The sequence below is a fragment of the Scomber japonicus genome, chromosome 6 (genome assembly GCF_027409825.1).
Source record: "Scomber japonicus isolate fScoJap1 chromosome 6, fScoJap1.pri, whole genome shotgun sequence".
In the NCBI taxonomy this organism is placed as follows: Eukaryota; Metazoa; Chordata; class Actinopteri; order Scombriformes; family Scombridae; genus Scomber; species Scomber japonicus.
In genome coordinates, this window is record NC_070583.1 from 25,177,898 (window position 1) to 25,202,315 (window position 24,418).

Genomic DNA, 24,418 nt, shown 5'->3' on the forward strand with positions numbered 1-24,418 from the left:
TTTCTCTGAAAAGCTATATAAACTAGTGAAAACACACCTATGCACACATGTCACATGAGGCATGGAAATCACAGCTCTCATTACTGTCCTGAGCTTGGCTCCAAGTTTGTTTGAGCTGCTCGCATGTCTTGCCTTGAACAATTATGGGGATGGTGTGAACCAAAAGGCAGGGCATACAGAGCCTACAACTGGTGCTGGGGTCACAGAGGCTCCATCTGTGAAATGTAAGCTCCAGGGTTCTAGTCGTCTACCTGCATTCTCAATGGATGGTGACTACATTATTGGGGGAGTTTTCTCCATACACTACTATATGCATACAGTGAAGCATAACTACACCAGCATGCCTGAGCCACTAAGGTGCAAAGGAAGGTTAGTAAGAGAAAGAAGTGGGGGATTAAAGGATAAGTGGGGAAATATATATATTTATGATTTGCCTGCATCATGTTGCAAACGTGTGTAGGGTTAAACATTTTACAATATATCTATATTTTTTACTTTATTGGACACATCAGAATGCACTAACTGCAAAACAATAATAGAGTGTGATTATTTAAAAATGCATTTTTGTTTTTTTGATTATAATTGTGGCAAGAATACTTAATTGCATACCTTAATTTTAGTGTTGACGTTTTTAATGCCTTAATTACATGTACCTGTTATTTGAGTTTAGGAGTTTAAGATGCTTTGTAGTTGTGTTTTCTGTTAAAAAACGTTCCTTATCATGTGAAAATGTCAAGAGTGAGTGTCTGTGTGCAGCATTGACTCCCGTGAACTGCGCTTCTCACGCGCAATGGTCTTCGCCATCCAGGAGATCAACAACAGCACGGAGCTGCTGCCAGGCATTACACTCGGTTATCAGATCCACGACTCGTGTGCCTCAGTCCCCGTGGCTGTGCACGTGGCGTTCCAGCTTTCAAATGGTCTAGATCCGGCATTTACCACCGGCAACAAGTGCTCACAGTCAGGTGCAGTGATGGCCATAGTTGGTGAGTCTGGTTCCACGCCATCAATCAGCATGTCGCGCATCACTGGGCCATTTAACATTCCTCAAGTAAGTTTTAAACTTTCTGGCTAACTTTGTGTTAAATAGTCCAGAACTGATTGTGTGTGCTTTCCCGTTAAAGAATTACACTGAGCTTCTTTCCTTTAGGTGAGTCACTTTGCCACCTGTGCATGTTTGTCCAATAAGCAACAGTACCCGAGTTTTTTCAGAACAATCCCCAGTGACCAGTTCCAGGCTGACGCTCTGGCCAAACTGGTAAAACACTTTGGCTGGACTTGGATAGGTGCTGTCAGGTCTGATTCGGACTATGGAAATAATGGCATGGCGTCTTTCCTGCACGCAGCATACAAAGAGGGGATCTGTGTGGAGTACTCCGAATCTTTCTACCGGACCCACCCACACAGCAGGATCCAGCGAGTGGCTGATGTTATCCGCAGGTCCCTGCATCTCTGATGTGTTCACTGACTTTGTGCCCACAAAAGCACTTAAACATACTAAACAACCATAAATAACATGGAAAATTATTTAATTATTATATTTTCCTCTTGTTGCTCTGACTTATTACTGACATTGTTATAATATAGAGTCAGTGAGACTAGTACTATGCATTAAAGTATTTCTCATGCTTGTTAAATGTACCTCCAGGTCAACAGCTATGGTTGTTGTGGCATTTGTTGCCTCTGGAGACATGAGGATCCTGCTGGAGGAGCTGTCTCGCCAGCCCTTTCCACCTCGCCAGTGGATAGGCAGTGAGTCCTGGGTAACAGACCCAGACATGCTGAGGTTCAGCTTCTGTGCTGGGGCAATTGGATTTGGCATTCAGCAATCTGTCATCCCTGGTCTGAGAGACTTTCTGCTTGATTTCTCCCCCACTGAAGTGGTTGCCTCGCCACTACTTACTGAGTTTTGGGAGGATGCTTTCAAATGTCGGCTGGGGAAAAGTGAGAAAGCTGTGTGGATTTTTGTTTTTGTCTTGTTGATTGTAGATCTGTGTTTTTATCATAACTGCTTAAAGACCATTTCATTTCTCATTTTTAATTAAAGGAGATACAAATCTGTCTGTAATGAACTCATGTAAAAGTAAGATGAAACAATTTAATCATACGAGATAATTATCAATAATATGGCCATCTTTGAAGTCTAGTGGCCCTATTTTGTAGAGACTACACTGAAGCACACAATAAATACAGTCTCACAATAATATGTCTAAGTCAAGAAAATATGAAATGTCTTAGCTTTTAAACTTTAAACTTCATAAATGTATTAAACTACTGTGAAGACTAATTCATGATAACATGACATACTGTAACTATAGGCCACTAAAATATACAATCATTTTGCCCTGCACAAACTGAAACATGAACAGTAAAGAAAGAGTTGATATATGAGGCAAATACAAGAAAGAAAAATGAACATAGCTGTGCTTTGAGAAAGCACACTTATACAAAGAAAAATAGGAATGATTCTCAAGTAGAATATAATTAAAACTATACATTGTTTTTTTGTGAGGACAGTTTAGAGTGTAAACATCAGTAATGAACAATAATGAGTGATAATAGTCATGAATCATTAATCATGTATCATATAATTACATAGGCAAGAATATTGATTGTAATATCATTGTGATGGCTTTCTGTGTGTTCTAGGTGCTGGCACAGATGAGAGTGTGTGTGATGGAAGTGAAGACATACAGGAGCTCCAGATTGCATACACTGACACATCTCAGCTGCGAGTCACTAACATGGTGTATAAGGCTGTTTATGCAATAGCACATGCCATTCACAATGCAGTGTGTCAGGAAACAAACTCCACGAGTCACTGTGACAAATTCACCAGGATAGAGTCCTCACAGGTTAGTCAAAAATAAATAAGAGACTATCTTTGTTCTTGTCTACATTTTATAAAATGAAATATAACATATTTTACATGATTTCTTTCTCCCAGGTTCTTACTCAGCTAAAGAAAGTACATTTTTCTCAAAATGGTTATCATGTGTCATTTGATGCCAATGGTGACCCTGTGGCTATGTACGAACTAGTTAACTGGCAGAAAAGTAAGAGTGGCAGCTTTGAGGTAGTGACAGTTGGGCATTATGATGCATCACTTCCAGTGGGCCAGGAGTTTCATATCAACAGGAACCTCACCTGGGTGGGGGATAGCACACAAGTAAGGAGCCTAACAACAATGAATTTATTGTATTTGAATTATACTAATACAGCTGTTTAGCAAAAGTGCATGTCTGTATGAGTGTGTATCTATCTGACAGGTGCCTGTGTCAATGTGCAGTGACAGCTGTCGTCCAGGAACTCGTAAAGTGCTGCAGAAAGGAAAACCTATCTGCTGCTATGATTGTATACCTTGTCCTGAAGGAGAGATTAGCAATGCTACAGGTAAAATAAAATGTTTTCTTATATATACAGTTATCTATAACATAGACTCTATGACTGCTAAAAGCTCCTCTAATATTTTTTCTTTTTCAGACTCCCCTGGTTGTTTCCGTTGCCCTAAGGAGTTCTGGCCTAATGCAGAAAGAGACACTTGTCTCCCCAAGCCTGTAGAGTTTCTTTCCTTTGATGAGGTCCTGGGAATCATCCTGGCTGCATTCTCAGTTGGTGGTGCCTCTCTGGCCATCATGACAGCAGCTGTGTTCTTTCATAACAGGGCATCCCCAATTGTCAGGGCCAACAACTCTGAGCTGAGCTTCCTGCTGCTCTTTTCCCTGACTCTGTGTTTTTTATGTGCATTAACATTTATTGGGGCACCCTCTGAGTGGTCCTGCATGCTGCGCCACACAGCGTTTGGGATCACTTTTGTCCTCTGTATCTCCTGCATTCTGGGAAAAACTATAGTGGTTTTAATGGCCTTCAGAGCTACACTCCCAGGTAGTAATGTTATGAAATGGTTTGGTCCCCCACAGCAAAGAATGACCGTAGTGTCTTTCACATTTATTCAAGTTTTAATATGTACTATTTGGTTGGTTCTTAGCCCCCCATTTCCAATGAAAAACTTAACCATATACAAGGAGAGAATCATCCTTGAGTGTGCATTAGGATCAGCTATTGGGTTCTGGGCTGTGCTTGGGTACATAGGCCTACTGGCTGCCTTTTGCTTTGTGTTAGCTGTCCTAGCACGGAAACTACCTGACAATTTTAATGAAGCCAAGCTTATCACCTTCAGCATGCTGATATTCTGTGCAGTCTGGATCACCTTTATACCAGCTTATGTCAGCTCTCCTGGAAAGTTCACTGTGGCTGTTGAGATATTTGCCATTCTGGCCTCCAGCTTTGGACTTATACTGTGTATATTTGCTCCAAAGTGTTTTATAATATTGTTTCAGCCAGAGAAGAACACCAAGAAACATTTAATGAACAAGAATTAATCCTAGGATGTCAGGTGTGCAAATAGTTAAGATGGCAATATACAGTTCTCATGTTGTATATATGCAACCCCTACTCAGTTTTTAGGTGATATAATGTTATTTGCAAGGTTTCTGATTTCTGTATTTGCTGTCTGAATAATATCAATACAATAGTAGGAATAAGAAACTGAGATATATAAATATCAGTTATACATAAACTGTCACAATGTTTGCAAACCTTTGTCATGTATGATACATTGAAGCAGCTGAGTATTTAAGTTTAAACTGTTTATTTGTTACATTAAAACATGTAATGCATTGTACTTATCTAATAATTCTTAATTTGGAAGTATGTGTATACAATTATTTTTGTTACTCTTTAATTGTGTGTGATGAGGTGTAGATTGGAGTATTAACACAATAAATCCCCAGTCATTGAATTGGGACATATTGTGGTAATTTCCAGGTCCATATTTGGCTTTACTGGAATATCATTGCAATTAAAAACACTTATACTGTCTCTTCATGCTCCTCAGTTCAACCTCTGTCTGAAACAGGCAATTATTATTTGGCAGTACTGTACAACAACACTAAGGAGTGTTTCTTTCATATATAGAAACACTAGAAAGATACAGTATCACAGTATTACATATTGTGCACGCATGTAAACACTAGAAAACTGTCTGAATACAGAATTTTACAATTGTCAGTACACAGACATATTGGTTCAAGGCATCACTGAAGCAGCCACATGAGAAACATAGTTTTATTTGGTGAGTGTTTTGTGTTTTGGTATGATTGTTTTTTAATCCATTTTAAACCGTTTTGGGTTCAGGTATATTTTAACCTTTAATCCAGCTACTCCTTGGGGAACCTAGACCTCATCCATCGACACCCATTTTTTTGACATGGCTTTTACAGTGTGTTGAAGGGGTTTGCCTACACTCATGACACTGGGGCCTGTGTTGACATGACTGATGATTCCAAACCCCTTATCAAACAGTGTCTTCATACCTGGTGGGAGCTCTCTGAAGAGCACCTAGTCTGGTGGATGGGCCCAATTGGCCTTGGCATGCTGAATCCAAGCTTTGACAGCTGGCTCTGGGAATGTGGAACATGATGTCTCTTGTGAGGACCACCCTTTCCCATTGAAAGGAGCCAGATAAAGTGGTTCGTGCATTGGATTAGGATGCTTCCTTTGTGTGGAGGGCACATCCAACTGGGAGGAGACTATAAGACAGACCCAGAATAAAACTGAGGGAATATACATGTGACTGCATGTAATTATGTGCTCATTAACAGATAAGTGCCTCAAACTAAAATAGAAGACAATTGTAGCACTGAATTGATGCTTTATGACTTGGTGATGACTTGACCCATAAGCCATTGCTTCCTGATAGATGGTATACTGTACAGTAAACTTTTCAAACCAACAAACACATCAACAATGCACTGCTGTGAATTTCAATCATGAGCATGTGAACTAAATAATCATATTCACACTAGGTTCACTATATGATGTCCACTAGGTGGTAGCAGTATACCAGGGCATTTTCTGATTTCTCAAATATAGGGATGAGTCAACCACATTTTTCCAAATATTTTCAACTAAGATGGGTTTTGTTCTATAACGTTTTCAAAATGCCAAGATTAACAATTCAAATAGCTCAGTATTTGCAAAAGGCTGAAAAAGCTAGCAAATCAAACACTGCTCACTCATTTCATGTGTTTATATATGTTTTGGATACAATTGCTGTCATTGCATTAAAAAAATGTAAGTATCAAAGTGATCTTAATTTAATGTAAGTATTATTTTCCTAATAATATTATTATAATACAATTCATGCCCACATTCCAGTTTTAAGACATCATTTACATGCATCTCATTTGTCCTCTCGCCTGTGCTGTGGCTTTTCATTGTGATTGGTTGATCTGTGACTGTGACTCATATGACCAATGAAATTAAGTGAGCATCGCAGTTTTTATATTGTTTACTTCATCAACTATTAAGAGATTATGTTCAAGTACCATTGTCTCCAGCACACACAGTCTTTATGGGTCCAGTATGGGCACTGCATTTAACCTCTTCTCTCTGGTTGTTTCTTTGGGCCTTGTTGAGCCTTCTTTTCTGCTCTGTTTTCTCTGATGTCTCTTATACTGCAGAGAAGAGGGAACATCTAAGTTTGGAGGGAGGTATGGTGGAAGAAGAAACTATGGCAGAGAGGCTGACTGGTGTGAAGATAGAGGGAGTAAGTGGTGTTAGTTCTAGTTTACCTCACTGTGTGAGACTGGGAGACAGTGAAGCTCTAGCCCTACAGTCAGAAGGGGATGTTGTGATTGGAGGGTTGTTTCCTCTGCACTATGTGGCCCCTGAGCCACAGCACAGCTACAACAGCAAACCGCTGCTCACACCTTGCAGTGGGTGAGTGTGAGGATACTATTGATATCTGATATATTTGCATTTGATTTGATTCATCTATCTCAGTCTTGCATTCAAAAAACCTATAACATATTATTATGTAAAATGTATATGTTACAAAATGTACATGTTAACAAATATTTGTTAAAAAATGAGTAACTGAAATAATTTATTCTTGCTGTAATATGATCTCTATGTTGGTCCTACACCATTTACATGTTCTGTGATACTGTGTTTTCTATCTTATGATGATGAATGACAGAATGCATTATTTAATTTTCTCCAGCTTTGATCACAGAGCCTTCCGCTGGATGATGACCATGGTGTTTGCAGTGCAGGAAATTAACCAAAATTCAAATTTGTTACCCGGAGTTAAACTAGGTTACCTGATCATGGACAGTTGTGACCATGTTCACACCAGCTTGCAAGCTCTTTTCTCTTTAGTCAGTTACTCCACAGCTGTGACTTGTAAAGTAGACCAAATGACAGACACAGAAAAAAAAATGTGTATGTCAAAGGATGGGGGTATTAGCACAGGGGAGGTAAAGACAGTTCAAAAAACAAAAAAGAAAAGGATGCTGACATTAAAGACCAAGAGAAGTGCTAACATTAATGGAAATTATATAAAGGAAAATGTAACAAAGGAGAGAATAGGTACACAATCTGTGACATTGACCTCATGTCTGGCTGGTTCTCCTGTCCCTGCTGTGATTGGCCTTGCATCCTCTTCCCCTACAAGAGCTGTGGCTCACACTTTTGGCCCATTCAATATCCCACTGGTAAGACAGGACCACACACAGTACTTAATGTTCTATCTACATTCTACTATAATTAGATTTAACAGTGTTCAGTTTTATCTATTAAATAACCTTATCTCCCTGTAGGTGAGTTATTTTGCCACTTGTACTTGTCTTACTGACAAGCATGTGTACCCATCATTCTTGAGAACCGTGCCGAATGATCTCTTTCAAGTTAGAGGTCTTGTACAGCTGGTCACCTTCTTGGGCTGGCGCTGGGTGGGAACAATAGGTACCACGGTGAGATGAGGCTTTTTATATTTAGTTTTAGTTCAACACTTTGTTTAACACACTAACATGATTATTATTATCTTACAGGATGATTACAGTCACTATGGCATTCAGGCATTCTCTAATCAGTTTAAACAACAAGGTGGGTGTCTGGAGTTTCATCTGACCATCTCCAAATCACCCACATTGGCTGAGATACAAGAAATGGCAGATAGACTGCAGAGGTCAACAGCACAGGTAGTAGTGGTCTTTGCCACAGAGGGACAGCTATTGGAGTTACTCTCAGAGGTGAGCATGCCTCATCATAGATAACGTCTTAAGCAGTGGCGTGCACAGATAGACAATAGGTGGTGCTGTAGCACCTGCCCTTTGCCCTCTGGACCAAGCAAGTGCCCTTTTGAAAGTTAGTTTTTTTGGGGGGGGTTTTTTACAGTGTACTGTATGTGGCTCATGTTGACATGATCATCTATAAATGCTCGACAATTAAAAGCGTGTGATAATAATAACTGTTTAGGGCCTTTTTAAGCTCAGATTTTAAAGTTGAACTGTTCCTCTAATTCACACAAAGTGATTTGGCGGTAGGCCTACTAAATCAGGCATTAATCTGTATTAGCTAATTATATTATTTTGTACCAACCATAAGTTATTTCTATGTTACAAGACTTGCAGTAATCTTGTGTTTACTTTAATAGGCTATTATTAAAACTTAAAAAATAGGCTATTATTAAAACTATTATTATTCTATTCTAGGCAGCTAGAGCAGGGAAGCAGCTCTGTGCTATCCTGCAATAGGCCATCTACTAGCATGGAAGATGTGGAAGATAAATCTGACACTGCTATAATAAGGCAGCCGGTAGTTATTTTTCACTGAGCACCTGCCCCCCAAAATGTCTGTGCACGCCACTGGTCTTAAGACATAGTGGGGCATTAAATATGAATAACACTTCATATTTAACACTAATCTCTGCTTGTCAAACTATTCATGCTTAAAATTCCAGCTGGCTCAGAGGAATGTGACAGGGATACAGTGGGTAGCCAGTGAAGCTTGGGTGACTGCAAGCCTGCTGACCTCACCCCACTTCCATCCCCTCCTAGAGGGCACACTGGGCTTCTCTTTCCCTGGAGTCTGGATCCCTGGCTTAAAAGAGTTCTTGTTGAATGTCCGCCCTTCTCCAGAACCTGGTATGGAATTTGTCAACATGTTCTGGGAAGAGCTGTTTGGCTGCCGACTACAGTTTGAGGGAGACAGATTAAAAGAAAATGTGACTGGTACCCAGGACAAACCTGACTCTCAGACTTTGTCCCTGGCTATTCCCGTTGTAGTGAAAACAAGCAGCATCAATCAGTCATTTGATAAAAACTATAAAACTGCTGCTGAAAAGCCTGTATGCACTGGTTCAGAGGATCTAAGATTTACTGATAGCAGTTACACTGACATTTCTCAAGTCAGAATATCCTATAATGTATATAAAGCTGTGTATGCCATCGCTCATGCTCTGCACCGTTTATTGAGCTGTGATTCTAAAGGAATGTGTGAGAAAAAGAAATCATTTTCTTCGAGGCAGGTAAGTTCAACACTATATATAAGTTTATAAGCATGTCAATATTGGATTTATTCAAAGAGTTTTTATTTTCTGTTTTATCGTTAGCTAATCCCTCTTCTGTGTTTTTGTACTTTCTTTCTTTAATTCCATATAGTTGCTGCACCATCTGAAGACAGTGAATTTCACCACCCAGTTTGAGGAGAAGGTATATTTTGACTCCAGTGGAGAGCCAGTCCCTCTCTATGACATCATTAACTGGCAGAAGGACAAACATGGTGAAATTAGGTGAAAATACACAACAAATGTCTTTTAAAAGCAAAAATTACAGCATGGGTTTATGAAGCAATATTGTTACATGATGCATGAATGAATTTGTGTTCAATATAAATAATTCATGTTGTGGTTAGATTCATCAAAGTGGGAAGCTATGATGGTTCAGCTCCTTTAAGACAACAGCTGCAGATGAATAAAAACACCATCGTATGGACAAAAGGACAATCACAGGTACGTTATGCTGTATGTCCTCTAAAAATGATTTATGACACAAAAATATAAATCTGGGCTTCATGTTTTGAATTCATTTTATTTTTTAATCCGTCTCCTTTATGTGGTCTCTTGTCCAGGTGCCCGTATCCCAGTGTAGTGCACCATGCCAACCTGGCAGCAGGCAGGCCAGACGTCCACAACAACCTCACTGTTGTTTTGACTGTTTGCCCTGTGCTGATGGAGAGATCAGCAATCAGACTGGTCAGTCGGTCCATACATCTTTTGTGTATTCATATATTTTTAAACATATAAGAAACACAGAGCCATTAAAACCATTGAAATGTAACAAAAATTCAACTGCTTTGTATGAAGTGAGTTTGTGTGTGTTTACACAGTGTTTATGTGACCTCAAAGGTTCCACTGAGTGCATAAAATGTCCGGAGTACTACTGGTCCGACAAAGACCACATTAAATGCGTCGCTGGAGTAGAAGAATTCCTGTCTTTCAACGACACTATGGGCATCATACTGGTGGCACTCACAGTGCTGGGTGTCATCCTGACAACAATCATCACTACTGTCTTTCACCATTTCCGCTCCACACCCATCGTCAAGGCCAACAATTCAGAAATAAGTTTCTTGCTTCTCCTTTCACTCAAGCTCTGCTTCTTGTGTTCCCTTGTGTTCATTGGTCAGCCTTCTGTGTGGACATGTAGGCTGCGGCAGGCAGCCTTCGGTATTAGTTTTGTCCTCTGTCTGTCCTGCCTCCTTGTTAAGACCATTGTGGTTCTCTCAGCCTTTCGAGCTAATGCACCTGGTTCCTGGGCTTTGAAGCTGTTTGGTCCATCCCAACAGAGAATTCTGATCATTTGCACTACAGCTCCTCAGGTGGGAAAATCTCTAGATTGATTTTGAATCTCAACAAAGAATCATCTAATGACATTTTCAAAAATGTTTACACCTTTTGACACTTAACACTTAATGCATGTCCTCTCATTAACCCCAGGTTTGTCTCTGTACTGGTTGGCTGTTGGGTGCACCTCCATTCCCATTCAGAAACCCAACCTACCAAGCCTCAACTGGAAAAGTAAGTCACATGTTTTGATGGCCACAGGATCCCTAGGAGTTGCCTACACATAAGGGCTTTAATGTTTGTTCATGAAACTGGAAATAAGCTAAATGTAATCATATGCAGTAAAGTATTTCACAGTCTAATGCAATGATTGATATTATTTGACATACTGTACTGTAGATTGTTGTGGAGTGTAAGGAGCCATGGCCCCCTGGATTTTACCTGGTCCTGGGTTACATTGGCCTACTGGCCTTCCTCTGCCTCCTCCTGGCTTTCCTTGGACGCAAGCTACCTGATACATTCAATGAGGCGAAGCTCATCACCTTCAGTATGCTAATCTTCTGGGCTGTTTGGATATCTTTCATCCCTGCTTATGTCAGTTCTCCTGGGAAGTTCACTGTGGCTGTGGAAATATTTGCAATTTTAGCCTCTAGTTTTGGACTTTTATTGTGTATTTTTGTTCCCAAATGTTACATAATTTTACTGCGGCCAGAGAGAAACATCAAAAAAGGCATGACTGGGAAATATCCCAGGTAAATTTAATATGTATTGTTTTAAGTGGTCAATTTAAGTGGCCATCAAGTGACCAGAAGCGCACATTTTTATTTGATCATTTGAAATTGCTTTTCATAGTTAAATTAAAAAACACATTTTTGCAAATTTGAATGTGTGGCAAAATAAAAAGCCATGTTGACACATTCTACTTAGTAGAATAAATAAATAAGTAAATAAATATAACTGGGTTGTGTGGGTACTTTTTCTTATCACTTCCATTAATCCTTTGTATCTTACAGTAATATATTTTACTGGAGGTTACTATATTGTAGCAGTACAAGCTATGGGCTTTTCCAAAACATTTTGAGTACCTGAGACATCTGAAGCTCTACACCTCCCCCTTATGACATTTAAAACACGTATTTTCTTATAAAAAATATTATTTTGGCCTTTATTGGATTGTGGGCAGTGAAGAGGCAGACAGGAAACAAGGGGAGAGACAGATGGTGGTTACATGCAATAAAGATCCCTGGCTGAGACAGGCCTGTTGCAGTGATGTGATATGTGCAGAAATTTGCACCACCTCTGGAGGGTCAATGATTTGAAACAATTTCACAAGTAACTGGAGGCCTCAGACTGCAACACAAGGATGCAACTACGCAGGGTGCCAACCTGCACATTAGGGGGCATTTAACCATTCATTCACATTCACACAACGTTGGTGCAGGAATTTGGGGTTAAGTGTCTTGCCCAAGGACACATCGACATGTGGCCCAGAATTGAACCACCAATCTTCCAATTGGAGGACGACTGCTCTAACTCCTGAGCCACAGCCACCCTTCATTACAATAGTGCTGTTTTTTTTGTTTTATTTTCTTTTGATGTTCATGTTTTTATGCACTTTTACAAACAATATACGGATTGTGATTACAGTGTGAAGTACATTGTAACTGATTGATTGATTGTATTTCAAATAAAAATCTTTCACTTGAATCTGGAATTTATGTCATTCATTTGCTGCCCATGTGCACTAATGCCTACTTAAGAATCAGCATTAACAGTTAATTATCATGACTGATTAATGTCAGCTATGCACATCTTAGTTCACAATTCCACATATTTTTCATACCCATTTCCCATGCCTGACCATCCCCTTACATTTCACTATACACACTTGCTTTTAAGTGCCACCTGTAGCAGGGTAAACGAGCACCAGAATGTCTTTTCCCAACAAACACAGCCTCAGAATCTTCAAAGAATATTCAACATTTCACATCTTTATTTCTTTAAAATATCTGAGTACATGAGTGAAAAGGTCCTTGCATATTCATTTCCTTTACCACATTTATTATGCTGAAATATTAGTTGTAAACAACCGTTACCGTTTCTACAAATATAAAGTAAAACAATGTTTATTTTTTAACAACATTGAATATTGAAAAGGAATGCCTTTTCAAAATGTTAACTTCAGGCTTATCACCTCTTTTCTTTTCCCAGCAGATGCTGTTTTGTATTCTTTTCAGGCTTCAGTAAAATAATGTAACACTTTGGCGCAAACAGACAGAACAACAAGCCAAAGCTGGAGGCCAGAATGGCAAATGACTCCACTGCATCTGCATAATTTCCAGGAGAGCTGATATAAGCAGGGATGAATGCGAACCACACAGCACAGAAGATCAGCATGCTGAAAGTGATAAACTTGGCCTCGTTGAAGTTCCCCGGCAGCTTTCGGGCTAAAAAGGCCAGAATAAAGCAAAGACAGGCTTGCAGACCAATATATCCCAGAACGCACCAAAATGCAAGGCTAGAGCCCACACTACACTCCAGTATGATCTTTGAACGTTCATATTGTGTATTTCGGGATGGGTAAGGGGGTGCATCAATGAGCCAGGCAGCACAAATAATCACCTGAACCAGAGTGCAGCTAAAGATAATAGCTCTCTGCTGTTTGGGCCCCAGCCACTTCATGATGTTGTCTCCTGGCCTGGTGGCAGTGAAAGCAGCCAACACCACCAGGGTCTTCCCCAGTATACAGGAGATACAAAGAGAAAATGTGATGCTGAAGGCCGTGTGGCGCAGCATGCAAGACCAAGCTGTTGGCTCTCCGATGAACACAAGAGAACACAGGAAACACAGAGTCAGTGAGAACAGAATGAAGAAGCTGAGTTCAGAGTTATTCACACGGACTATGGCTGTGTTTCTGTGATGAAAGAAGACTGTAATGACCACTATAGTGAGACAGGCACCCACAATGGAGATCACTGTTAGGGCTATACCCAAGGAATCATAGGCCAATAACTCTATTTTCTTTGGGATGCAGGCTGTTCTGTCTTTGTTTGACCAGAAGTCCTCAGGACAAAATGTGCACTCTATGGAATCTAAAGAGTAAGAAAATAAAAGGAAGGAATAATTTATGTGATACAATTTAATATTTACCTGATAAAATATAGTAGATAATAATTTATATCTTTGCATGGTTGTAAGCTCACTTGTCTGATTGCTAATTTTGCCACTGTCACATGGTACACAGTCAAAGCAGCAGACAGGCTCCCCACGACGGACAGCTTTCCGGGACCCTGGAAGACAGCTGGCACTGCATACAGACACCGGCACCTAAGAGGCATATACATGTAAGTGTGCTGAATAGATTAGTAATGTACATAATATGTCCACTGATAGGAAACAAGCATTGTTGTTCAAGCCATTTATCATGAATGTGAAGAGTTCCTGCTTTGAGATCCTAGCTTTCCATCCTATGAAGTTCTGACAGGAATGTATCTATCTTATAGAGTAAACAAATATATTTTTTTGATTAATTGACAGTAATAATAATGATTAGATGTGGTCTATCCATATTCCTTAAAGATTTGGTCAGAAAATACAACCAGCAAGAAAATTTAACAAGTTTGGTTATAGCTCTGCAACATTTATATAAAATCCCTGTAAAAACAATAAAATAGGAACCCATTGCTGTTTCATAATTTACAAGAATTCAGTTAAAAGGAATATATGGTCATATGATGAGCCTTTGCATCTGTAAATGTGAACCAACTCATACCTGATCCAGCTTGTCATGTTGACCTGACTTACCTCCACCTCAACCTACAGAACTTCAACAGTTGGCATCTGATGAAGGTAAAAACACAGTGTGAGCAGCTTGCCTCGCTCTGATGACCTGCCCACATTATCCTTTCCTCTTGGATCACCAGCTCCTCTCCGACAGGCTTGGTTCCATCAAACAACCCAACGTTGACAAATTCAATATTACCGCCTGTGCCTCTCTGCCAGTTGATGATATCATAATAGGGTATGGAGTCACCCTTCAGGTCAAAGTTCACCACCTCCCCTGCAATGTTGAACGTCACTTCCTGGAGGTAGTGTTGGAGCTTGAAAAAATAAAAAATAAAATACTCTAACAAAATTTATGGAGCAGGAATCAATAAGAATACTAGACAATACCTGCCAGGGTTGTATGTTGTTGCTTTGTGCACATGAGTTGTTGAGGAAAGGCCCTTGGTCTGGTTGGCAGAGAAGTAGGTTGTGCAGGGAATGAGCAATTGCATATACAGCCTTATAGACATTATAGGCAACTCTAGGGCTGGATGTATTCATGTAAGCTGAATGCTGATCCAACAGGTACTCCTGCCCTGAGCAGGGAGGCAACTGGGAACCAGAAGATGAAGAGGGACTGCAACCATACAGAGACTCCCACAGCTCCTGCACCAGTGGATTATTGGGATACATCTGAGGGTTTACTGTCAGCAGGTAGTCACTAAGTCTGGAGATAGGACCTTTTCTGATGCCAAACCCAATGGTGCCCCCCAGGTAGGGGTAATACTCGCTCCCTGCAAAGACAGACGCTGTGACCCAGGCCTCGCTGGCCACCCACTGGATTCCAGTAATGTTCTGAGTCATGTAGTCCCTCAAGAAAGGTGTCATCTCCCCCTCAGCTGAAAATACTACCACAACTTTTGCCGTAGAGCTACGCATTACCTGTACAGATGATGAGGGAAGAGTTTCACAAGGAAGAGAAAAAAAAGAAGTACAATTAAAGCAGTTCAAAACTAATTCTAATTAACCCTAACCCAACATTGTTGTTGTCTTGCTCCTGTAGGTATTTGCCCCATGGGCTTCATTTGTGATTAGTGCCTACTATATGATCCCCTGAGCTGAAATAAAAACATCATTTTTCTATAAAGCTCAAATTCAGTGTGTGCTTGTACCTGCATAATCTCCAGAGCCCTCTGGCGATTGTAGAGCAGAGGGATCATTTCTTGGTACGCTACACACACTTTGGTTCCCTGTAACTCTCTTAGTAAACCTTGCACAGCAAAGCGCCCGTATTCATGGTCCCCTCGCACCAGACCCACCCAAGTCCAATTGAAACGAACCAGCAGCTGGGCAATGGCCTTCACCTAGGAACAGGAGAAAAAGAGCCAATTTAATTTAGTCATAATTCAGATTTTGAAAATTAAAAAAAAAAAACAAAAAAAACTGACATCAAATAAATCAATAAAGCTTTTTTTCATGTGCACTTGCAAGGTAATCTAATATATCATCCACACAAGTTGAGTGGGGGTACAAGGTTTTCATAGTACAACATCTGACCACATATTTGAGAAACCCTTTTTAATCTAAAGCCAAACCCCTTACCTGATAGTCATCATTAGGGATTACTCTGAAGAATGTTGGGTATTTTATTCTGTCAGTCAAACATGCACATGATGAAAAATAGCTGATCTGGGTAAAACAAAAAGTTAATAAAGAACAGATTAAAGGGTCATACTTTGCAGAGAATGTGTTTTTGGGATATCATAGGAGAACATAATCATCCTAACTAACCATTGGGATTCGGAATGGCTGCAGGATTCTTGATACCACAATGGACTGAGCAGAACCAGATTCCCCAATCACAGCAAGTAGTGAAGAGGCACCTCTGCACATAGCAGAGTGGTCCTCACTCAAACCATTCAACACAGCCAGAGCAGCCCTCTGGCCAGTTAGTGGATATGCACATGAATCAAAGATTTTGTAGCCAAGGGTGTAATTGGGCAACAGCTCCATATTCTGGTTTATCTCCTCCACTGCAAGCCTCATAGTCTGAGCCCAGCGGAAAGCCCTAGGATCAAAGCTGTACCTCAGCAGACACACATATGCATACACCACACACACACATTGAAAACAGCAAAGGTGGAGAAAGTGTAAAATTAAAAGGTAAAAGCTGATTTCTCTGCATCACAGTGTTTTTTTTAGCAAGATATGTTAACAAGATATGTGTCTGGTAACACTTTATTTTTCAGGTCCATAAGTTCCCAACAAGAGGCCAGCTGAACTTGCAAAATGTAACATTTGTATACAAACAAATGTTACATTTTAAAAATAAAATCTCCAATGTTGGATAATTGTCATGACTTTTAGAAATTATGCTTTCATATGAACAATGAATAATAATTTTCTTTCTTGATTTTTATTTTCTCTGGTTGGTTTCCTAGAGTATTAGTTGTTTTCAGGACACCTTCTGGAAATTATTCAGAGATGATTTGGGAATTACAGACACACCTTTTCTCTCTGGAACTGTCCTTGCTAAAAACCTAAATATCTAAGTCAAACTCGAAGTGCAGGTCAGGTCAAGCCATCAATGTATAAAAATATCTTATTTAGTGTCAGGCTAAAATATTACTGCATTCTCAAATCTGATCAATATAAATACCTGCTGCATAATCCATTTGAAAGATCACAACATGTTTTTGCGACAAAATCACATCTGGTTCAAAAACACATAAAACTCACCCATTGCACTTCACTGGTGGTGGTCTGTAGGTGCAGTTGAGGTCTGGCATCTCCTGGTTGTAGTGAAGGGGGAAGATCCCCCCGATAATATAGTCACCCTCTGCCATGAAGCCTGGCTCAAAGCTATTTTGAAGAGTGCACACTCTGGCTGCAGATGGGGATGGAGAGGTGAAGCTGGAAATTGAGGCATAAGTTAAAGTGAATACCCAGACAGAGTAAATCAAAGGAAATAAGGCAAATGGAGCCATATTGTTAAACACCCCCCCAAATAGAGAAAGAGCAGGGAATGAGGTAGGTTATATACTGTATTACTTGTAACCCTCATTGTATTATAGCATTCTATTAATGACAGAGTGCCTCTGGATTGGTCATCAGCAGCCCCGCCTAATTTACTCAAGTGAATTACTGGAGACTGAATGACAACTATGCAATAGGACCCTGACACTGGATATAGAATATCCCATCAAAAAATATGATTATATTTGCAAATCACATTAGTATTTCCATTCATGATATGTACATGTCATGTCATTAGCCAGTTTCTTAGTTACACCAAATATTACAGTCTAATACAACAACATGTGTTACAACCTTCACAATGGTTATAACATTTAGTTCAAACAAAACAAGATGACTGAACCATTTGGCAACCATTTGTCAAAGTACTGTCAGAAACTGAAAAGGGAGAGATCCATTTTTAAACACATTCAGGCTTGGACAAATGACTCAGCTGAAGAGCTGAGGGGGTGCTTTGTTGCCACTGCATATGACTTATTCCTCAATTACCAGGCCTCCTGTAATAACCCTGGACTATCACTAGTAATCTCAACTTCTGTGTTGACTCGATCATCAAAACAAAAAAATCAGCACAGGCAATTCCAGGATCAAACTTTTAGAGGGGCTCAGCCTCTAACGAGAATGTGACATGCATACAGTGCCTTGCAAAAGTGTTTAATCCCCCTTCTAGATCTCTCATTTCCCTTCATAACAATTGCCATGACAATATACCCCAATAACAAAGCATGGGTTGTTAAAGGACTGAAACACCATTTAAATTGGAAGAACATAGCTTTTCTGGAGGTACACCTGCAAAAAATGAGAAATTTGGAGAAGGAAATAAGACACATGGTTAAGAAATCAAAACTGGCCTACAAAGACAATGCTGGGGTGAAGCTGAGGAATGGCAATGCAAGAAATGCTTGGAGGGGATCAAAACATTGATGTAAAGGAAATACAAAGAAGCCCCTCAATCTGATGGCCCTGTTATCCTTTCAAATGGTCTGAACATATTCTATTCTAGATTTTATAAACATGACATCACTGATGAATGTCACTTTCTCTGTGTCCCGTAATGATTTTAGATCCATTATCTTCATAGCTCTATTAAGCAAATGCATGGAGTGTCTAGTGATCAAGGAACTCATATTGCAAACAGCTAAGCTTCTGGACCCCATGCAGTTTGTCTACCAAGCCAGCTGAGGGGTGGAGGACCCCACTCTGACCGTCCCGGATGCCAGTGTGACCTGATTGTCAGCAGTAGCCTTGTCATGTGGATCAAGGGGTTCCTAAGAGAGAGACCCCAACGAGTCTGTATTAACACTGGCAATCCCTAGGTGTGTGTTTTATCTCCCCTCCTGCTCTCCATATAAAATACAACATCAATGACCTTTCAGCCAAAAGATTTTAGATGTACCACAAAAATTGTCCCAACTCATCCTGACCATGGTCATGGTCTACAGGTCCCTAACTCAGAGTATTCTCATCTTCAACGTGGTCTCCTGGTATGGAAACCTCCACACCTCCAAGTCTCAGGCCTATGGTCACAGGCCTAAGGTAACTGGAAATAAACAATTGCAACTCCACAACCTATACAACTGTTACTGGTCTATAACACACACACACACACACACACACACACACATGGGCAATGCTCTGGTGAAAATGTATATAAAGTATTGCAAAGGTTCTTTGCTGTCTGTTTTACATGGTGATGTCACAATGCTAAAGCAATTGCTAATTTCATTAAATATAGTGCACAAAAGGTTTTCTTGTATCTTATATCTACTCTTATTGATATCTCTACCAAAGGAAGGAATCTCCGAATTTCACGTGGAGAGCCAGCCAATAATAAATTATTTAAAGCATGAAATATTATAATAATATATTCTCCTGTCATTTAGACTTTCGCTGTTGTTAAAAAATAAAAAATCATAAAAATGTGAAAACATGACAATGAGCCACACCATTTCACTAGGTGGCATATGTCTTCTCCCTAATGACTAAGATTACAGATTACATTAGTTTATTTTTAAATGGCTACAAAGACTAATCTAAATTTCCATTTACTGTATGTTAATGCTACCTCAGGAACATAAGGTGTTACGTTTAATCATGTCATAACACATCTGGGCAGTCCCCTCAGATTTATGTGCATTCGCAGCAGTATATAAATCAGCTGTGTCCTGAAATACCATAATCCTTTGTATGTGACCAGAAAAGGAAAGCTCATATTTAACATTAGAAATATTTAACAAAACTGAGCTGGAGCTCTTCTTCAAACCCTGGGCCAGTCATGGTTTTGCTGGCTGCCAAACTTCTAATGTTGCTTTCCCTCTTTGAGGAAAAATGTGGCTCAGCTGCTGCTCTGGATGACTGTGTTTTCATGGGGGAAGAGGAGACAAATAACCTGTATGAAGATGGAGATGTAGTTATTGGGGGCTTATTCCCTCTGCACTACAGTCCTGTTTCTTCTCTTCCAGAATACAAAACAAAACCAACATCAAGTACATATAAGTAGTGAGTGAATATCAAAATGCATTTTAAAATAGTGGCCATGATGTCCACATCCATTTTATTTTACTAGTTTGTATTTATATCATTTTAATGTGTATATCTGTGCTGCTATGTTATTAACTGCTTTTCACTACAGTTTCAGCTCCCGTGCCTTGCGTTGGATGCAGACCATGACTTTTGCAATCAAAGAGATCAACCAGCGCAATGACCTCCTGCCACATCTAAAGCTGGGTTTCCACATTCGTGACAGCGGTGACAACATACCTGCGTCTCTGAAAGCATCTTTGCTGCTAGTAAATGGTCAGCCGGAGAGAGGCCCCAGAGCCAAGAGTTTAGACAAGGACAAAGGTCTGGAGATTGACTCTGACTCTAATTTGGGCTGTGGTGCTGTTCACAAGGCTGTGTCCCCAGTAATTATAGGAGATGCTGGCTCTGGGGTGTCTATGGCTCTGCTAAGAAATCTAGGTTCTTTCCACATCCCCCTGGTGAGACTGTCTGAACTTTTGCTTTGATAAGAGTGTGTGTTTTGCCATGTAAAATCAGGCTTCTGCCATGTACAATAAAATGCATTTGTCATATATTTTGCTAATGTTTGTAAGTATACTTTTAAGTATATGGTATTGTATTTGTACATACCCCATTTATTATACTCATAGCGTAAGCAGCTGGATAGTTAAATCATCAGACTGCAAACTGCTGTTCTAATTCAAGTGAGATTCGGCACCAAATAATGCTTCTAAAGACAGTGGTATTGTTTGGAGAAATTTGATACAGACTTTTGAGTGAACTGAAAACTGTGCAGAAGGTTAACTATTGTTTGCTGTAATACCAGGTGAGCTATTTTGCATCCTGTAGCTGTCTGAGTAACCAAAAAGAGTTCCCCACATTCATGCGCACCATGCCTAGTGATGCCTTCCAGATCAGAGCCCTGGCCCGCTTGGTGAGCTATTTCGGCTGGACCTGGGTGGGAGTCATTGGAGCTGAATCTGAGTATGCTCGCTTTGCCATCCAGCTTTTCCTTCAGGAGTCAGTGCACTATGGTGTGTGTGCTGCCTACACACACCTCTACCCTGTAGCCTTGAATCAGCAGGCTGTAGATGAGCTTATGGATAACATACAGGTATTGTGGATCAGGGTGAATTTCCTTTGCATACAAAGGGTAGACAAAATAACATAAACCCCTGCAGTAAATGTAACCTTTTATAATTATTATTTTTCTGTTTTTGACATGAAGTGCCACATTTTGGTTTTTAAAACAACACTATAAACCCTGTCTTTAAAAAGGATCATTCAGTTCATTTAACACCCCACTGACATTGTTTCTGAACTTCACAGAAGGGCTTGCATGAATTTGATTCCCTTATTATGTTGTCAGTTGTTATTATTAAATATTAACAATTATTACATTTTCACTGTTTAGATGGCATCCTCCAAGGTCATCATTAACTTTTCAAGTGAATCTGAGCTGCAGATCATTCTGAGAGAAATCAGACACCGAAACATAACAGACCTGCAGTGGATAGCCAGTGAGGCCTGGGCCACTGCCAAATCACTGTGGGAACATTTTGGAGATCTCCTGAAGGGAACATTAGGATTTGCCATTCGGAGGGCGGAAGTAATTCCAGGGTTGAAGCAACATCTTGGTAGTCTCAGACCATCATACATACATGTGTCAGCTTACCTGGCTGAATTTTGGGAAGAGTTGTTTGACTGTCGGCTGAATGGATCTGTGAACAACCACTCTCACATGGTCGACAACTACCTAAACAAAATACCATGTGTAGGGACGGAGGATTTAAAGGATGTTTACTCTCCTTATTCTGATGTGACACAACTTAGGGTGTCTTATAATGTCTATAAGGCAGTGTACCTGGTTGCCCATGCATTGCAAGATATGAGTGACTGCATAGTGGGACAGGGGCCTTTCCTTAATGGCACCTGTGCAGACCCGAATAATTTTAAATCTTGGCAGGTGAGAGATTTTTTTTAAATGCTGAGAAAGAAGTCAAATGCACATAGTTTGTTTAGATAACATGTTTTCCTTCCCCTCTCAGCTTCTTCACTACATGAGGCGTGCTAATTTTTCTGCACTTGGAGAAAAAGTCAACTTTGATCAGAATGGTGACCCCATCGCTTACTATGATCTCCAGAACTGGCAGAGGATGCCTGATGGCTCACTGCATTTGGTTAAAGTAGGCTTCTATGATGCCTCATTGCCTGATGGATACAGCCTAGTCATAAATGACTCAATAATTCAGTGGCCTGTTGGAAAGCAGGTGTGTTCTCCGCAAATGGGCTTGAGGCCATGTTCACCCCTTAGACTGTTGTATGTACTGTTGATCAACACAACAGCCAATTTGTTCTTATTACTGTGCAATATAATGTATTTTTAAACATGTAGATACTACTGAAATAGTTCAAAGAAAGTATAACCTTCTCAAGCTGACTGCCGTAAACTTCATATGAAAGCTGTACACATTAATAGCCCAATATACTGATAACAATTTGCATTTAATTGCAATAACAATGTGTATAGCCACATTGGTGAATGGGTTATAGCAGAGATGATCACAAATCATTTTCATTATGGTAATTTATACATGTATAAATGCTAATTATATCACATTTGTAGGTTAAAAATAAACAAAAAATAAATAAATCTTCTAATTTCATTAAACTTTCTACCAAAAATATGTCAAAAGTACAGAAATTATAATTATGCAAAAGAAATATATAATCTTTGTATGATATTGTGTTTTTGGAGATTGTATGAAAGGTAATCTAAGTGCTTTGGTAATTATCTGGCGATGAAAAATATTTACTCCTTGTATAAAAATAATCACTGAATGTTACACAATTACTCCCTTGTAATAATCTTGTTAATCAGTTCATACAATAATGAGTAGTCCACTTAATTGTCTTTACTTTTGCTTCTACTTTACAGATAAAGCATAGATCATACTTAGTTTCTCGTTTTTTGGTTTACATAATTATATAGTGTATAGTCATATTGATTGGAATCAGTGTCTTTCTGAGTGGCTGAACTCTGCCTCTCAGGCTTCCCGGTCTGTTTGCAGTGACAGTTGTCCTCCAGGTTTCCGCATAGCCAGGAGGAAGGGGGAACCCACCTGCTGTTTTGACTGTGTCCCCTGTGCTGAGGGAGAAATTAGTTATGAGACTGGTGTGTGAGCTCTATCATTGTTCTAACCCATCCTCCTAAATTATTTTAATATACATTGACACATATGAATCTAAAAGTAGATTCTCTAGATTAAAATGTCCTTTTCTCTTTGCTTCACCAGATTCTTTAGAATGCTCACGTTGCCCAGAGGACAGATGGCCCAATAAAGCCAGAGATTTCTGTATCCTAAAGACAATTGAGTTCCTGTCTTACCATGAGTTAATGGGTACTGTTCTGTGTGTGGTATCTGTCCTTGGAGCATGTATAACCCTCTCCATCCTCTCCATATTCTTCATGTACAAAGACACGCCATTGGTTCGGGCAAACAACATGGAATTAAGTTTCCTTTTCTTGGTGTTTCTTGCTATCTGTTTCCTTGTTGGCCTGTTGTTCATTGGTGAGCCCTCAGACTGGCTTTGCCGCATAAGGTACCCAGCATTTGGGATCAGTTTTGCCCTTTGCATTTCATGCCTTCTGGCCAAGACAGTGGTGGTCCTAATGGCATTTAGGTCCACACTGCCAGGAAGTAATGTCATGAAATGGTTTGGACCAAACCAGCAGAGAGCCAGTGTGCTTATAGGAACAGCTATCCAGGTAAAATGTTTTACGAAGATCAGCAATATATAAGAAATCTTTTCAACTGTGCTTATTAGAATTAACATCTTTCTGTTTTCCCCATTGCGCAGGTAATAATCTGTCTTACCTGGCTGATGACCAGTCCGCCTCATGCTCACAATAACATTGGTTACCACAGTGCCACTATTATCATCGAGTGTAATACTGGCTCAGAGGTTGGCTTCTGGTGCGTTCTTGGGTACATCGGCATCCTGGCCTGCATGTGCTTCTTAATGGCTTTTTTGGCTCGGAAGTTGCCTGATAATTTCAATGAAGCAAAGTTCATTACCTTCAGTATGCTGATATTCTTTGCAGTGTGGATTACTTTTATCCCAGTTTATGTGAGCACAGCAGGGAAATACACAGTGGCTGTCCACATCTTTGCTATTTTAGCTTCAAGCTTTGGTCTCCTTCTTTGCATTTTTGCCCCAAAGTGCTACATCATAATTCTGAAACCAGAAAAAAACTCTAAGAAAAACTTGATGCACAGATGAAAATGACAGGACATTATAGGTTTATATATAGAAACCATGAATTTACATGCATAAGAAAGCTATTTGGAAGAAAATATCTTTAATTACATAAACAATTTAAGATTCACACTGGAAATGAAAGGGTTTTTTTATTTTTATGAG

The 24,418-nt window shown here is 39.8% G+C and overlaps 4 protein-coding genes across 4 annotated transcripts; 3 read left to right on the plus strand and 1 right to left on the minus strand.

The window, feature by feature from the left end:
* Positions 1-262: 262 nt before the first annotated feature.
* Positions 263-4,382, plus strand: LOC128359786 (extracellular calcium-sensing receptor-like). Its single transcript, XM_053320110.1, has 8 exons — positions 263-369; positions 757-1,051; positions 1,151-1,440; positions 1,649-1,944; positions 2,650-2,855; positions 2,948-3,169; positions 3,270-3,393; positions 3,484-4,382. Exons 1-8 carry the CDS (start codon positions 263-265, stop codon positions 4,380-4,382), a joined length of 2,439 nt encoding a protein of 812 aa, XP_053176085.1.
* Positions 4,383-6,574: 2,192 nt separating this feature from the next.
* On the plus strand, positions 6,575-11,446 carry LOC128359911 (extracellular calcium-sensing receptor). Its single transcript, XM_053320225.1, has 13 exons — positions 6,575-6,783; positions 7,067-7,223; positions 7,410-7,559; positions 7,665-7,817; positions 7,896-8,096; positions 8,807-9,070; positions 9,191-9,373; positions 9,507-9,637; positions 9,760-9,856; positions 9,976-10,099; positions 10,253-10,725; positions 10,844-10,924; positions 11,090-11,446. Exons 1-13 carry the CDS (start codon positions 6,575-6,577, stop codon positions 11,444-11,446), a joined length of 2,580 nt encoding a protein of 859 aa, XP_053176200.1.
* A 1,434-nt stretch (positions 11,447-12,880) lies between these two features.
* LOC128360097 (extracellular calcium-sensing receptor-like) lies at positions 12,881-17,316 on the minus strand. The gene is made up of 8 exons (XM_053320425.1): positions 17,195-17,316; positions 16,247-16,535; positions 16,058-16,144; positions 15,628-15,819; positions 14,864-15,397; positions 14,566-14,790; positions 13,894-14,017; positions 12,881-13,782 (listed from the first exon to the last, which is right to left on the minus strand). The coding sequence occupies exons 1-8, from the start codon at positions 17,299-17,301 to the stop codon at positions 12,881-12,883; spliced, it is 2,460 nt and encodes an 819-aa protein (XP_053176400.1). The 5' UTR covers positions 17,302-17,316.
* A 2,531-nt stretch (positions 17,317-19,847) lies between these two features.
* LOC128360181 (extracellular calcium-sensing receptor-like) lies at positions 19,848-24,277 on the plus strand. The gene is made up of 8 exons (XM_053320549.1): positions 19,848-19,990; positions 20,124-20,472; positions 20,820-21,107; positions 21,408-21,959; positions 22,042-22,263; positions 23,045-23,168; positions 23,290-23,762; positions 23,855-24,277. Exons 1-8 carry the CDS (start codon positions 19,857-19,859, stop codon positions 24,275-24,277), a joined length of 2,565 nt encoding a protein of 854 aa, XP_053176524.1. The 5' UTR covers positions 19,848-19,856.
* The last annotated feature ends 141 nt before the right edge of the window (positions 24,278-24,418 follow it).

Bases quoted from the DNA above. Each gene is read 5' to 3' on its own strand.
- LOC128359786 (XM_053320110.1), top strand. From the start codon at position 263: ATGGATGGTGACTACATTATTGGGGGAGTTTTCTCCATACACTACTAT. The intron at 370-756 runs GTTAGTAAGAGA...GTCTGTGTGCAG, and splicing joins CCACTAAGGTGCAAAGGAAG to CATTGACTCCCGTGAACTGC. The intron at 1,052-1,150 runs GTAAGTTTTAAA...TCTTTCCTTTAG, and splicing joins GGCCATTTAACATTCCTCAA to GTGAGTCACTTTGCCACCTG.
- LOC128359911 (XM_053320225.1), top strand. From the start codon at position 6,575: ATGGCAGAGAGGCTGACTGGTGTGAAGATAGAGGGAGTAAGTGGTGTT. The intron at 7,224-7,409 runs GTCAGTTACTCC...AATTATATAAAG, and splicing joins TGCAAGCTCTTTTCTCTTTA to GAAAATGTAACAAAGGAGAG. The intron at 9,374-9,506 runs GTAAGTTCAACA...AATTCCATATAG, and splicing joins AATCATTTTCTTCGAGGCAG to TTGCTGCACCATCTGAAGAC.
- LOC128360097 (XM_053320425.1), bottom strand. From the start codon at position 17,301: ATGGCAGAGGGTGACTATATTATCGGGGGGATCTTCCCCCTTCACTAC. The intron at 16,536-17,194 runs GTGAGTTTTATG...GCTGAGGTACAG, and splicing joins CCACCAGTGAAGTGCAATGG to CTTTGATCCTAGGGCTTTCC. The intron at 14,018-14,565 runs GCAAGCTGCTCA...TATGCCTCTTAG, and splicing joins GGGCAGGTCATCAGAGCGAG to GTGCCGGTGTCTGTATGCAG.
- LOC128360181 (XM_053320549.1), top strand. From the start codon at position 19,857: ATGGGGGAAGAGGAGACAAATAACCTGTATGAAGATGGAGATGTAGTT. The intron at 23,169-23,289 runs GTGTGTGAGCTC...TTGCTTCACCAG, and splicing joins AGAAATTAGTTATGAGACTG to ATTCTTTAGAATGCTCACGT. The intron at 23,763-23,854 runs GTAAAATGTTTT...CCCATTGCGCAG, and splicing joins TTATAGGAACAGCTATCCAG to GTAATAATCTGTCTTACCTG.